Source organism: Oreochromis niloticus, linkage group LG18 (genome assembly GCF_001858045.2).
Source record: "Oreochromis niloticus isolate F11D_XX linkage group LG18, O_niloticus_UMD_NMBU, whole genome shotgun sequence".
NCBI classification, from domain to species: domain Eukaryota; kingdom Metazoa; phylum Chordata; class Actinopteri; order Cichliformes; family Cichlidae; genus Oreochromis; species Oreochromis niloticus.
The window spans coordinates 34,971,831-34,984,885 of record NC_031982.2 but is presented as its reverse complement, the minus strand read 5'-3'; the positions used below and the strand labels follow the sequence as shown (position 1 = coordinate 34,984,885).

The 13,055-nt window shown below is 49.6% G+C and overlaps 1 protein-coding gene, 1 long non-coding RNA gene and 1 gene segment (V, D, J or C); 2 read left to right on the top strand and 1 right to left on the bottom strand.

The window, feature by feature from the left end:
- Positions 1-816: 816 nt before the first annotated feature.
- Positions 817-7,750, bottom strand: LOC100711618 (armadillo repeat-containing protein 1). Of its 2 annotated transcripts, none has more exons than XM_003458122.5 (7): positions 7,630-7,750; positions 5,669-5,865; positions 5,233-5,324; positions 4,777-4,966; positions 4,571-4,687; positions 4,311-4,385; positions 817-3,641 (listed from the first exon to the last, which is right to left on the bottom strand). In XM_003458122.5, the coding sequence occupies exons 2-7, from the start codon at positions 5,828-5,830 to the stop codon at positions 3,450-3,452; spliced, it is 828 nt and encodes a 275-aa protein (XP_003458170.1). In that variant the 5' UTR covers positions 5,831-5,865; positions 7,630-7,750; the 3' UTR covers positions 817-3,449. The 2 variants fall into 2 exon arrangements, with proteins under 2 accessions (XP_003458170.1, XP_005476900.1); XM_005476843.4 differs by lacking the exon at positions 7,630-7,750 and adding an exon at positions 7,181-7,475.
- A 190-nt stretch (positions 7,751-7,940) lies between these two features.
- Positions 7,941-8,833, top strand: LOC109195462 (uncharacterized). The gene is made up of 2 exons (XR_003214857.1): positions 7,941-8,391; positions 8,503-8,833. It is a non-coding gene; the product is annotated as an uncharacterized LOC109195462 (long non-coding RNA).
- Positions 8,834-10,127: 1,294 nt separating this feature from the next.
- Positions 10,128-10,915, top strand: LOC112842802 (T cell receptor alpha variable 38-2/delta variable 8-like). The segment is given in 2 exon segments: positions 10,128-10,374; positions 10,528-10,915. Coding segments are annotated over 2 exon segments (423 nt in total).
- The last annotated feature ends 2,140 nt before the right edge of the window (positions 10,916-13,055 follow it).

The window sequence follows — 13,055 nt, the reverse complement described above, 5'->3', positions numbered from 1 at the left end:
ATAGAGCCTACACTGTTCACTGTTATAGTCTGTTCAGAGAGCTACGCTTCCACTGCTGTACATATATTCACTCTGTAGATCTGTTTACCTCACACAGCTGCATCTGTATATCCTGTATAACAATATAAACATCTGTATACTTATTTGTACACATCTGTTCATAACTATTCCCACCTTTTATACGATCCATATCTGGATATAATCTGCTCCTATTGCACTTCTGATTGGATGCAAACTGTATTTCGTTACCCTGTACTTATACATGTGTAATGACAATAGAGTTGACTCCTCCTACTGAGCGCCGGGCCTCCTCAGGGCTGCGCCTTGAGCCCTTAAACGTTCAAAGTTTGGTACAAATCACATCATTAGTACTGTATCGTCTGTACTTATCATCATTTAGTACAGACGACACAACAGCATCTGCTCAGTCACACCTGAGTCCTCAGCACGGTCTACAGACGCACCACTGACAGTGCTGACGAGCAGCATCTGTGTGTGTGCCAAGGGGAGAGCGGTGAGGTCGCCGAGAGGACTAGTGGGGCCACAGCGCCATCTGTTGAGAGCCCGACCACGGCCTGCTCTCACAGGGAGCTTCTTTCCAACCGCCATCAGACTGCTGAACGGCACGAAGCAGCTGCCACTCTCGCCATTATTACACCAATCTGCCAACAAAACGTTTCAGTGCGATCATACTTTATCTGTTTAAATATTTATCACTGTGTTTGTTGCATTTGAGGCTTGTGTGTGTTTTTGTGTGAGCAGGGCTGAGTCACAACACAACGAATCTGAAACATCATCAAAGAGCGAGCTGGAGGCTGAAGCTTCACCACACTTTATTCAGGAGTTACCATACAGACCGTTTCTACGGCAACACGCATGATGATGAAAACGCACGAGTGTCGGCTGGTTTCAGGGAAGAAAACATAAAAACATGACGTCAACACAATATCAAAGAAAAGATTTTATTTCTGATACATGTGAAACTTCACACTTTGACCTGAGCAGAGGAAACAAGAGCAGAGCTCGCACGGGTGGAGAACAGGGCGCACGGGTGGAGAACAGGGCGCAAGGGGGGAGAACAGGGCGCACGGGGTGGAGAACAGGACGCAAGGGGGGAGAACAGGACGCAAGGGGGGAGAACAGGACGCAAGGGGGGAGAACAGGGCGCACGGGGTGGAGAACAGGGCGCACGGGGTGGAGAACAGGACGCAAGGGGGGAGAACAGGACGCAAGGGGGGGAGAACAGGACGCAAGGGGGGAGAACAGGACGCAAGGGGGGAGAACAGGGCGCACGGGGTGGAGAACAGGACGCAAGGGGTGGAGAACAGGGCGCACGGGGTGGAGAACAGTTTTTATACAGCCGGTTTCCGGTTTTATACAGCGTTTCCATGGAAACGCCAATGACATCATTGATTTAACCTGCTGTCTTACATTCAGCCGACGCTGCGTTTGGATTCAACAGACTACTCTGAATGTGATTGGACCGCGCGTTCTGTGGGTGGAGCTGTGAGCACACCTGGCAGGTAGACGATTAACACAGACAATAAGACAACAGCAGAAATCTGTACATGGAGGTCAAAGGTCACTTCCACTGCCAATCAAATCGGTTTGTTTCACTCTGAAATATCAACACTGAAGCTTCTGATTGGCTGCTCAGGAGAAACCGCAGCGTGAGCGAGCGTTCAGGGAAAACAGGAAATGATGTCAGACTGTCAAAGGTTCTGCAAATTTCACTCCACCAATTGAATGTGCTTTTATTCTTTAAGCTTCAACGAGCGCGTTAAAGCTCCTCGACCTGAAGCTCGGAGCGAGCGTTTGAACTGCAGCTCGGGGAAAATCGGAACACTGCGGACTCTTAGCTCTCCCAGCCGGCACGCCGTGCCGTCTTCTCACACGTCAGCGGTCACATCACTGGATCGTGCTTCTGTTCCCGGCGTGGTCCACAGTTTAACACACACACGCCGTTTATTCTCAGCAGCCTCAGATTAAACCATGTTTAATAAAAAAAAGACAAGAAGATGATTCCCGCCAACCCTTTGGTCTCCGAAGTGAAATAAAAGCAGGTAACATGTCTCCATAAACACGACAGTAGTCGGCAATCAAACCTGTGACCTTTCAGTTTCTCTGATCGCCCTGCAGCTTTTAAACAGACACTCTCTATTAAACGTGACGGCAGCGGGCGCATGGCGGTGCCGCCCTCTCAGCATCGCTCACACACACAGAGACTCGCTCTAAAACAGAGATCCACGCCAACAGCAACACACCAGCAGTCTGGAATCATCAGGCCAGCACCTCCTGTTCATCAGTTTGAACACATTTAAAAACAAAGATGAATTATTTTCACATGACAGCGCTGCTTTCCAGATGTTTTTCCACCATGTGGACCAAAGGTCAAACGTGATTGGTCAGTGGAACTTGCACAATAGTGGAAAGCAGGAACATAACTGACTCGTGAATACAAACTCCTGCCTCGTGTCCCAGACACGAGGCCCTCAGCTTCTCCCGGTCAGTTTTATACCTGAAGTTAGCCAAGGTATGTGACGGTTCCCGTGGAAACCCCGAGGGCTGACTGATGGAGCAGCAGTTTCACTTTTTACCTGTGCAAACACCCAAAGCTCCAAACTGTGCTTCTAACCCTGCAGGTCAGTAAACGCCTCTGCAGCAGAGCGTCAAACCGGCCGGCTGCTCCTCACACTAACGAAGACAGAGGCCATAACCTGCTCCGTGCCCCCAACACGCGGCACAAAGTTAAGACCTGACTAATCTAAGCTGCTGTGAGTAAACAGACTGAGCTGTGGGAGCACAGGAGGTTATGTCCTTCCTCACAGTAACACATGAAACTGCCACACATGAGCGAAACAGTCTAACCGTTCACCTCTGACCCCCGACACGCGGCTCACGTCAGGAGGCCGCACTCAGACATTACAGGAAACGCTCCGCTCAGCAGAAACCATCCGCCTAAAACCGGAACTGAGCTTTTACCCTCTGATATCGGCCCAGCGCGGCGTTTAACCAGCTCTTCTTCTCTCGCTCGTGTTTGTCGAAGTTTCTCTGAGGCGTGAACGGAAGCAGCAGGAAGTTTGTGATCAGAGAAACTGAAAGGCGCGGCCGACGCCGCTCGTCCTTCCAACACGTCAAACAGTCGAATAAATAATAAACAGTTTAAAGGAGGCGGAGTCTCGTTTGTTCTGACTCGGTGTTTGTTCACTTCTTGTCAGTTAAGACATTTTGGTTTGTAACACAAGGACTGGTTCACAGAGAGGACGTCGCCACGTGCAGGTCAGACTGAGCGTGGGACCCCAGGAGGAAACAGTTTCCACGGCAACATTTCACACTCGGCGTCGTCTCTCCAGCTGAACATCCTGATTTGGCAGCTGTGAGTTTCGGTTCTGAGATGAGGAGGGAGGTCCGACGGTGGGAGGCGGGGCCGCGCCGGCCCTTCCACCGGGTCACCAGTAGAAGGAGCGTGACAGGAAGTTGGCGGCGGCTCCGAGCCAGCTGGTTCCATCCTGCCCCGATCCCACTCGGCTCACCGCCTTGTCGGGCTCCTGAGATGGGCTCTCCTCCTCCGGCAGATAGTCCGGCAGGTCCACGTTCTGCTCCACCTCCACAGAGCCGTCCTCCGGGAACGGGATCAGGACCTGCACACACAGACAGGAAGGCACACGTTAGACGCGCTGCGATAGGCTGCACACCTGTTCTTTAAGCATGACCCCGCCCCTTGGTTTTTGGGTGTCTTCCTGAATGTCAGTGAATTCGTGCCCGTCATCTTGCCGCGCTCACAAACACGAGCTACATCCACTCCCACTGATCCCACTTTGATGGTGTTATCAGCCGGGCGTAGTAATCCCAGTTCACAGAAACTCCCAGTAAGCACCCCTGTGCTCCACCTGTGGGAGGCACACAGTGGGTCTAAACTGGGTGTTACTGTGTGAGTGGGCACTCCACAGTGACCTCCCAACTTGATTAAAGGTTAACAAAAAACGAAGCCATGGTTTCCATCTAATATAAAACTGTAACGTGATGCATGTTTAACCACGCCCACTGTGAGCAGCCGGCGTTACAGCCGCTGACAGACGGCTGAGCGAGCACATTTCTAACGACCAGGTGTGAGTTTGTCTCTGCTGCCCCCTGCTGGTTTCACAGTGTCTCAGCTCTTCAAACCCCACAGCTGAGAGTACTCCTCCACCTTCTCCTCTGGTGTTTTTAGGTGCAACGTCACACAGAGCGAATGACAAAGCTGCGGTTGATGGCTGTGAGGCGCGATGGGAACGAGCGTGACGTGCGAACGAGCTGAGAGGGAAACTGACCTCGTCTCCGTTTTCTCCTTTCACCACCTGCAGCGCCTTCATCACCTCGGTGGCGGCGATCGCAGACGCCAGAGCCTGAACACAAAAACACCGTCAGTTATTCACATACGAGCAGAACATCGAAACTCACATTTCAGCAGCTGATTCACAGAAAATTACTCATTAAAGCTTCAACAAAGGAACAAAAGCAGATCTCAGGAGGAAGCTGTGATCATGTGATTATACAGCGAGAACCACGAGGGGGCGTGGTCTGGTCTGACCTCGGCCTTCAGGTCCGAGCGGATGCGGACGATGCACCTCTTCACGGCCATCTGGAAGGTGAAGCTGATCACTCCTTTGATCTTCAGCAGCGCCTCCTCACACATACTCCTCCGACTCTGCAGGGTCACAAAACAAAACGCTTATGACTCCTCCCACCGCCCACGCCATGCCAAGGGAATCAATACTGAGTGAAAGGCGCGCTGACCGAGTCGTCCAGGCCGTCGATGTGGAGGACGACGGTCTTGGCTCTCTTGTTGCTCGAGCCCAGGAAGAACTGGGCTTTACGGCGGCTGCTGACGGGCTCCTCGGCCGGTTCGGAGTCGGCGCTGCCGGACGCCTGCAGGAGCTCGTAGATCTCAGACGCCAGCAGCTTCGTCTCTCCGGGCGTGGTCGACCTGGATGGAAAGAGCAGAGCTGTGGAAACTCGTTTTCCCAGCAGCAGGAGTGTCAGCGCTCTGCTGACAGCGCTGCAGGTACGAGCGGGTGAACAGGTGGTCTCTACGTGCACGTCACTGATATCGACGAGATAAACCGCCATGATCAGCAGCGACTCACGACATTCCTTTTTTATTCTCTTTTAAACTTGTTCTTTTAGAGCTCACAGCTAACAGGAAGTCACAGTCTGAACTTTGTTACTGTGCTTGCAGAGACTCAGACTCACTTCTGCATGACGTTCTGGAGGCTCAGCATCATCCCCAGCTCCGCCCTCAGCTTCTCCCGGTTGGCTCGACATTCTGCCAGGTAACGGATCGCCTGGAAGGACACCCGGAAAGAGTCAGAAACTGAAGCAGAGAGAAGGCTTCACACAGCTGCCTGCCTCATTCCCACCAAACTCTATTCAAATATCGTCTAATTTAATATCAGATCCTGTTGCTGTTTGAGGCGTTTCAGCGCCGACTTCACACTTTGGACTGGAAATAAACCAGCAGCCTCTAACTCGTTCTCATGTGTGGGTTCAGACACCTGGAGCAGATCTTTATACACAACAGGTGTTACATCAAGCTGAGAGCTGATCCGGGTGTCTGAAATCCTCATGTAAGCTCCGCCCTCTCTCTATTGGAGAGGGTCTACATGTTTCCACTGGACTGTGAGCTCACCAGCAGGGCGGAGTAGACCACCTGAGGGTTGGGGTGGTCCAGGAACAGGATGAGTCCGGGCAGGCAGCCCTGGTCCTGGACGATGGCCCTGCGGTTCATGGGGTCGGCGGCCAGGTCCCTCAGCTGGTTGACCACGGCCAGCGCGTCCGGCTCTGCGTTCATGGCTGCTGCCGCTCACTCGCCCATAGAAGAAGCAGCTGAGGAGCGAGCAGAGTAAGGTCAAGTATTTCTACATCATTTATTTTCCTCTCACAACCTCTGACCTCTGAGAAACCCCTGACCATAAATATCACGGGAAAAAGAAAACATGTTTCCTTCACTCACATTTCACTGTATTCACATCCTGACAACAGCCGTCTATAAGAGCTTTACATCAGAAGGTAAACAACGTAACCTGGTGACCACAGGGCCACAGAACTCTCTTTCTAATAAACCACAGGATCAGAGCCAGCGCAGGGGGAGGGTAACGAGATAACGCGGACCATAGTCAGACTCTGTGTGAGTTTAAGTATTTTTAATTATTACAGAGGGCGTGTGAGGAAGGTCAGCGCAGGTGTTCCACTACAAACACAGAGCTGTATCCATCACAGCCCCGACCGCCGAGCTGTGAGAAACTAGGAATGTTTCCTCTATGTTTTTATTTTAGTTCACCTGGTCTTCACTTTCACATCTAAGCTAACTGGACACTTTGTCACATCGAGCTCTAGTTTTCGGGTGTAGTTGTAGTTAAGTGTGGTATGCTTGGTGCTGCTGGGCTTTAGGACTCCTCTCAGCACAGTCACAGCAGCAGGAGGTAAACCTTAGACCCTCGCTCTTGTTTGGAAACGACCCGGCCCCTCCCGTCTCTCGTTTCCTCTCATCCTCCTCTGCAGCAGGTGATGGCTGTCCTGGTTCTGCAGCAGTGGGTGGAGAGGATGCTATGCATAGCAGAGGAACACAGAGGAGATGAAGCTCATCTGTGGGAGGACTCGCAGGAGATGCAGCTGGATGTAGGTGTCTGTAATAACCCGTCAAAACGTTCAGCGGAGATGTTAATGAGACATCTGAGCCTGTGGAGGCCGGAGGGCTGTTTCCAGCTGGTGTCCGGCCTCCAGCTGATAAACTCTAATGTCGGATCTAAAAGCTCTGCTTCATGAACACAGACGCCTTGATGATGATGATGATGGTGGAGAGAAATGCTTCCTGCTCTATAAACGCTCTGATATATTTGGACCTGACAGGTGAGAGCAGCTGTGACTGACAGCTGTCAGACTGAAGCCCACCTGGATGGACCCACCTGTCCTACCTCCGTGTATTTCATGTCAGTTGTTAATGTTCTGCCAAACCGACCGGAAACCTCCCTCGAGTCTTCCGTTTCTCCGTTATTGCGTCTTTGACTGTGTTGCTTTCTACAGAAGCCGGAAGAAGCTAAATCAGCTGATTCTTGCGCTAACTTTGGAGCCGGCCTGTGGTCGCGGCTCAGCCCGGGTCTCAGGCGCTGTGTTCGGCTGCCTGAGCCCCGGGAGCACTCACCTCTCTGACGGACACCGAGCGCCGGCTAGCGGCTAACTGGTCCCGTGGGCTGTCCGGTCGGCCACTCCTCCGTCAGCCTCGCGCGGTGGTGACGGTTCCGCACCTCTTCAGGGTTCGCGTGCGCGCAGATTTTCAGTCTCCGGTGCCGTTAACGACGCGATGAAAACACCGTGAACCGAAGCACCGACGCTTCCTGCTGAACGCCACCCGGCCATCCACAGCGCAACATCAAAGCCTGCGATTGGCTGAGCGGAGACCATCTGATCGCGCCGACCAATGAGCTGCTTTGTTCCTACAGCTAATGGCGCCGCGCCCTGAAGGAACCGGAAACTGACGCAGGATCAGCTGGAGACAAAAGCCTCACATTGATCTGAGTTATAGGTTTAAAAAGTGACTTTAAAACACTTCCATGAGCTCATTTCCTGTTTTCACCTGTAGCACCATCTCACCTGCACATTTCTTTCACGTGTGGAGAAACTGTGGCCACATCGTTTCCGGTGGGCTTAGTAAAGCACAGTTTAGCTTCCTGCTGTGAACACTGGCGGTGCACAGAGCTGGCTCCGAGTGTGATGCTTACAGGAGAGAGGGTATTCAGCCCGGTGCGGCGCGGACTGTGACTCTCGTGGGTGTGACGTTAATTTGGTGGCAGTTTCTAACAGAGGAAACATGTTTCCCTGGAAGGTCACCTGGACCCGTGCGGGATGAAAAATGATAGAAGTGATGTGCACCCGGAGCTCCTGTGACTCTGAAGATTACATTTAGCTTCGTGAAATGTTTTCAAGTTTTTGTACAAAATAAATCAGCTGATGAGGTCAGCTGGGAACCTCTCAGATTTGACTCATAGACAAACACGTTTTATTAAACCAAACATCAATCACTGTTTACTTAATGATGTCGAACAGTAGCAGGTAAATGTGGAGCCAGTTACAGATCTGCAGGTGACGCTTTAATGTTGTTGCTGCTTTGTTTTCATTTAACCCACAAACCGTCAGACAGCCACGATCGTTCTGTATTTCCAGAGAAAATGAGTCATTGTGAGCTTTTACCACATGATTCTGGGTGATATGACGCGCACATGAATGCAGATGTTTTCTCCTGAGCCTTATTTTTTAAATCCCTGCATTAATATTTTCTTTGGACTTGACTGTGCCAGAGTGCACGTGTACGCGTTCAGTGCTGTCCAGCAGAGGGCAGCAGAGGCCCACCCACAGGTGACCAACAGCCACTTATTTGTTTATGTCACTAGAACAAAAAAAACCCAAACAGGCACCAGGTGACAGCTTTCCTCACCACTTTATCTGCTTCTTCTACATTTTTATTAGGGAGGAAACATAGTTTCAAATTTGAAAATACAATCGACGGCTGCTTTTCCAGCTGCTTCAGTCCAGCGGGTGGTGATAAAGCCGAAGACTGTAGTGCAAAGATGATGGATGTGAAGCATGAGAGGAGAGCGTGAGGAGGAGCTGCTGGCAGCGTTCTGCTGTAAAACCGTGAGCACAGCACCATCCCCCTGACCTGCACACACCGCTGCTGCTAACCCCCAGAATAAACTGTAAGGTTTGTGTGTGACTGTGTGCAGGGTGGAGGGAGCGGTGGTGCAGAAGGAGTCAGATTGAGCTGACTGACCAAGGACAGCTGTGGATGAAGAATGAAGAGCCGGGCGCTGTTCACTGAGCTGAGGGAGGAACAGCTGCTGTGCTGCGAGGCCCACAGTGACAGCAAAGCCACAGTCGCTGCACAAAAAGCTTGTCAGGAAGGAGAAGCACAAACAGCTGGTGCTGAACACGCTGCAGCACACAGCTCTTCATCTGCTCCGTGTTTGGCTCCAGCAGGTCCAAACACATCAAGTCTCCCAGTACAACTCCAGCTTTACTACAAGCACGCCTCCCTTCATGCTGCATGAAAAACACATTTTAGCCGCAGGTCATCAAGTCTGCAGGATCCCCGCTGCACCGTGAGGTCTAAACTGAGTGATTTGTTGAGGTTACAGCAGCTTCATTTACAGATTACTCAAACAAGCCGGCAGCTACGGTTATTTAATGATAATATAAAGAACTCTGCAGACGATCGGAACAATGAATGAGCTCGTGCGCACAGGCAGCCGATCCCAAGCCTGAATACACCGGGAGGGTTGCATCAGGAAGATGGTTGGCCCAGGATAAAAACAACCATCTCCGTGGAAACTGTGGTACTGCTGGCCAAAGGGGGGGGGGGGGGGGGGACTGTGAGATGATTAATGTTATCAGTGTGCACACCTCACAGGTTGGAAACAAGACAAGAAAAACAGGAAGTGTGAAGTAAGTGGGACGAGGGACAGAGTGGAGATTGGAGCAGAAAAAAGTGGAAGGTCTTTGGTGTGTCTGTGGACAGAGGAAAGAGGAGAATGAGGAAGAACAAGGAGCAGGCAGGACTAACGACAGGACAGGTGTGCAGCAGCTTTAAGGATACAGGTGGAAATGTACTCATGAATGAAGAGAGGCTGCTGAGAAGGTGAAGGAGCATTTAAGGAGCTCACGAATGTAGAAAATAAAAGAGAGGAGGATTGATGGATGGAGGACAGTCAACGAATCAGGAAGTGCAGAGGATTAGGAAGGAGGAAGCGAGGGCAGCTGAGGATGAAGAGTGGAAGTAACTACAGAGGGAGATGAAGATATGGGAAAGAGCTGCTGTAGGTTAGGGGAGGTGACGGAGAAGTTCAGAGAAGGTGGATCAGAGAAAGCAGATGATTGGCTGCTGAGAGAGGAGATGTGGTCCTGCATGAGGGAGTCAGGAGGAGGCCGACATGTATGAGGACAGAGACGGTGAATCTGCAAGGAGCAGAGGAAGTGAAGGTAGATGAGTTTAAATACCTCGGGTCAACCATCCACAGCAGCAGAGGACAGAGATGTACGGTAAGTGCTCCATCCTCCCTCCTCACAGTGATTCAAATGCTGCTAACAGTCTGTGAACCAGGAGGAAGAGGAAGTGAGAGAAGTGAACATCCAGCTCAAAGAGGAGACAGAGGGCGACATCATCCAGTAGGCGGTGCTCTCCTTCTGCACTGTGTTCAACCATTGTGTCAATAATAAGTGCTGCTGTGAAGAGAACAATTCTCAGACTGAATGTTGAACATCAGCTAGTTTCTCCTGTTGATTGAAACCTTGTTGTACAGATGGAACATTGGCTGTGGATTATTCTTGCTGCTCTTTTCTTTGGTAAGATACAAACATCAACATGTTTCCTCTGCACACGATTCACAACAAGGACAGAAAGAGGAGATTTCATCATTTTACACTGTGGAACTTTTCAATAACTTCAATCATGTTTATTGATCCATCTCTTCCTCTGCATGTTCTGTTCTTCCTCAGAGTGTAAAGGAGAAGACAAAGTGATCCAGGAACAAAGAGATGTCATTGCTGCTGAAGGAGACACAGTTACACTTTACTGCAAATATGAAACAACTTCTGCATTTCCATATTTGTTCTGGTACAAACAGGATGTGAACGACTATCCGAAATATGTTTTACGGCGAGATGCTTCTGGAACAGAAAACGCTCAAGAGTTCCCAAAACACAGATTTGACGCTGAACTGAACAAGACATCAGTTTCTCTGAAGATCCAGAAGCTTCAGCTGTCTGACTCTGCTGTGTACTACTGTGCTCTGCAGCCCACAGTGACAGGAAACACCAAAACTCTGTACAAAAACCTTTGGAGCAAAGACAACAGAATACTCCACAACATCCACTAGAGGGAGCCACACACTGTTAAACCTCTGATTCTTGTGTCATTGGACTGATGACAAAGACAACAGAGAAATGAAGCAGTAAAGATCAGAGACAGAGCTGCTGTGGAAGCACAAAGGAAACTTTATTTATAAAGATCCTTTCACATCGACGGGTCAAACAGCTCGTACAGTTTGTTAGTGTCAGCTCTAAAGACTTTAATGTTTAAAAAGATGAGAACAGAAAACAAAGCATGCTTGAAACACAAACTTCAACATTCTGAGTTTAATCCAAAAATCACTGAGGTGGAGGACACAAACCAAACATCTTCCACTAAACGTTCAGGTGCAAACAGAGTGACGGAGGTAAAGAAAAAAACCTCGAGCGTGATGCAGGCGGAAGATCAGAGCTGCATCTTTATCATATTTACACTGTTGCTGCTGATTCTACTGAAGCAGAGACGTCATCAAACATGTTTTCTTCCAGAGTCTCAAAGAAATCCTCCAAAACAGCTTTTATAGAAAACAGAGTGTTTAAAACCCGAGTATGAAACAGCTGCGAGGTTATCATCTATAATCTGTCTGAGCCTGCAGGTGGGGGGGCCTGCAGGTCCCCGATCGTCATGGCGATGGTGGAGAGTCGAAGACGAGGTGGCGCTTCCGTCCCTGCTGACCGTGCTCAGTCACAGTCAGGGGGGTGCGCCCTCTCCTTATTCAAATATCATTGAAATATAGAAGGTCATCTCAGCCTGCTTCATTTTCTCATGAAAGTTGGTTTCTATGGAGATCACCTGGGCAACGTGGAGCGCGCCGCTGCCCGAGGAGGCGGGAGCAGCTCAGCCGCCTCTCATCACTCCAATAAAACTGCAGTTATGTATTCAGTGACACATTATTTAGCTTTAACTGTCTGGTCTATTTCCTCTAAACAAGTTTTCATTTTTACTTCATTAAACTAAAATGTTTTAGCTCAGCTCGAGTTGCTGCAGTTGAGGACATGTTAAACAGCCCTGCATGAACCCTTCAGATCACCAACTGGATCACACTCGTCAAACCCAGTAACATGCATTAAAGCCACCGAGTGTTTAAACATGTCTGAAGCTTCTCAGTCATCCAGGTCATCCTAGTCTAAGAAAAGCGCCTGGACTTCTTTAAGTGGCTTGTGGAGATTCAGAAATTCTTTTATTGCTGCCATATAACCTGCATTATCATAATTGCATTAATAACATGTTTTACAGTATTATTTGATTAGTAATATTTCTTACAGGGTTCATATTGCATTGAAGATGTTTGTCATCACATTGACCTTTTTTATTTACAGGCTTAGTTATGATCATTTTATACACATTGCATATTTGTGCTTATTTGGAGTTGATGTTCCATCCAAAAGGGTCTTAAGTTTCACTGGAGAACATAGGTTGACTCCATGCATGCTTACAATACACATAAATTTAGTGACAGGCCTGAGCGAAGGCCCAAGTGTCTTCTGCTTCTTTTGTAACCTGTTGCCCTTTAGTCTACTTGGTGACTGATGACCAGAGTCAGTGACCAGCCTCAGAGACCCTGGGGGCTTGAAGTTTATTGCCTTATTTGGTAGGTGTTATAGAAAAGAGAAGTTATGTCTGTCTAGCCATTAAAAATGTACAAGATGTACCCTTGTCTGTAAACAATGACTGTACACAATGTATTTTTGACCTGTAATTGACGCACGTGGGGGTGTGATCCTCAGTGCTATAAAACCAGCATCCAGTGTATTTTTGTGAGGAGACTCATGCTGAAATTTCTTCTCCTGTGTTAATAAACTCACCCTTTGATTGCACTTTTCTGGGGCCTCCATGGTTTGTTTCACTGCTCTACATTGATCGATTTCGCAACAGGCTTGAAGATGTTTCATCCGAGAAGCCCTGTGGGAGTTTCCCCCCAAGAGGGACAATGATCCCCTGATGATCCTCTACCTAATCACATGAGCCGAGGTGTGAAAGTGGGTGTGGGTCACAATCAGCCAGGGTTTCAGGTGAGCTCATTGTGAAACCTGGCCCCACCGTATCATGTGAATTCCTGAGGTCAGATGGCCCAGGATGTGAGTGGGCGTTAAGGCGTCTGGGGAGGATCTCAAAACTGGATTATAGATGGCAGACAGTTGGTGTCGTAAACCACCGCCTCTGTTCAAAGATGGTC

What these genes read in the sequence shown, in the direction of transcription:
- LOC100711618 (XM_003458122.5), bottom strand. Translation starts at nt 5,830, where the DNA reads ATGAACGCAGAGCCGGACGCGCTGGCCGTGGTCAACCAGCTGAGGGAC. An exon ending in TGGTCTACTCCGCCCTGCTG is followed by an intron (nt 5,325 to 5,668) that starts GTGAGCTCACAG and finishes GTGTCCTTCCAG; the next exon opens with GCGATCCGTTACCTGGCAGA. An exon ending in AAGGAGAAAACGGAGACGAG is followed by an intron (nt 3,642 to 4,310) that starts GTCAGTTTCCCT and finishes CTGTGTGTGCAG; the next exon opens with GTCCTGATCCCGTTCCCGGA.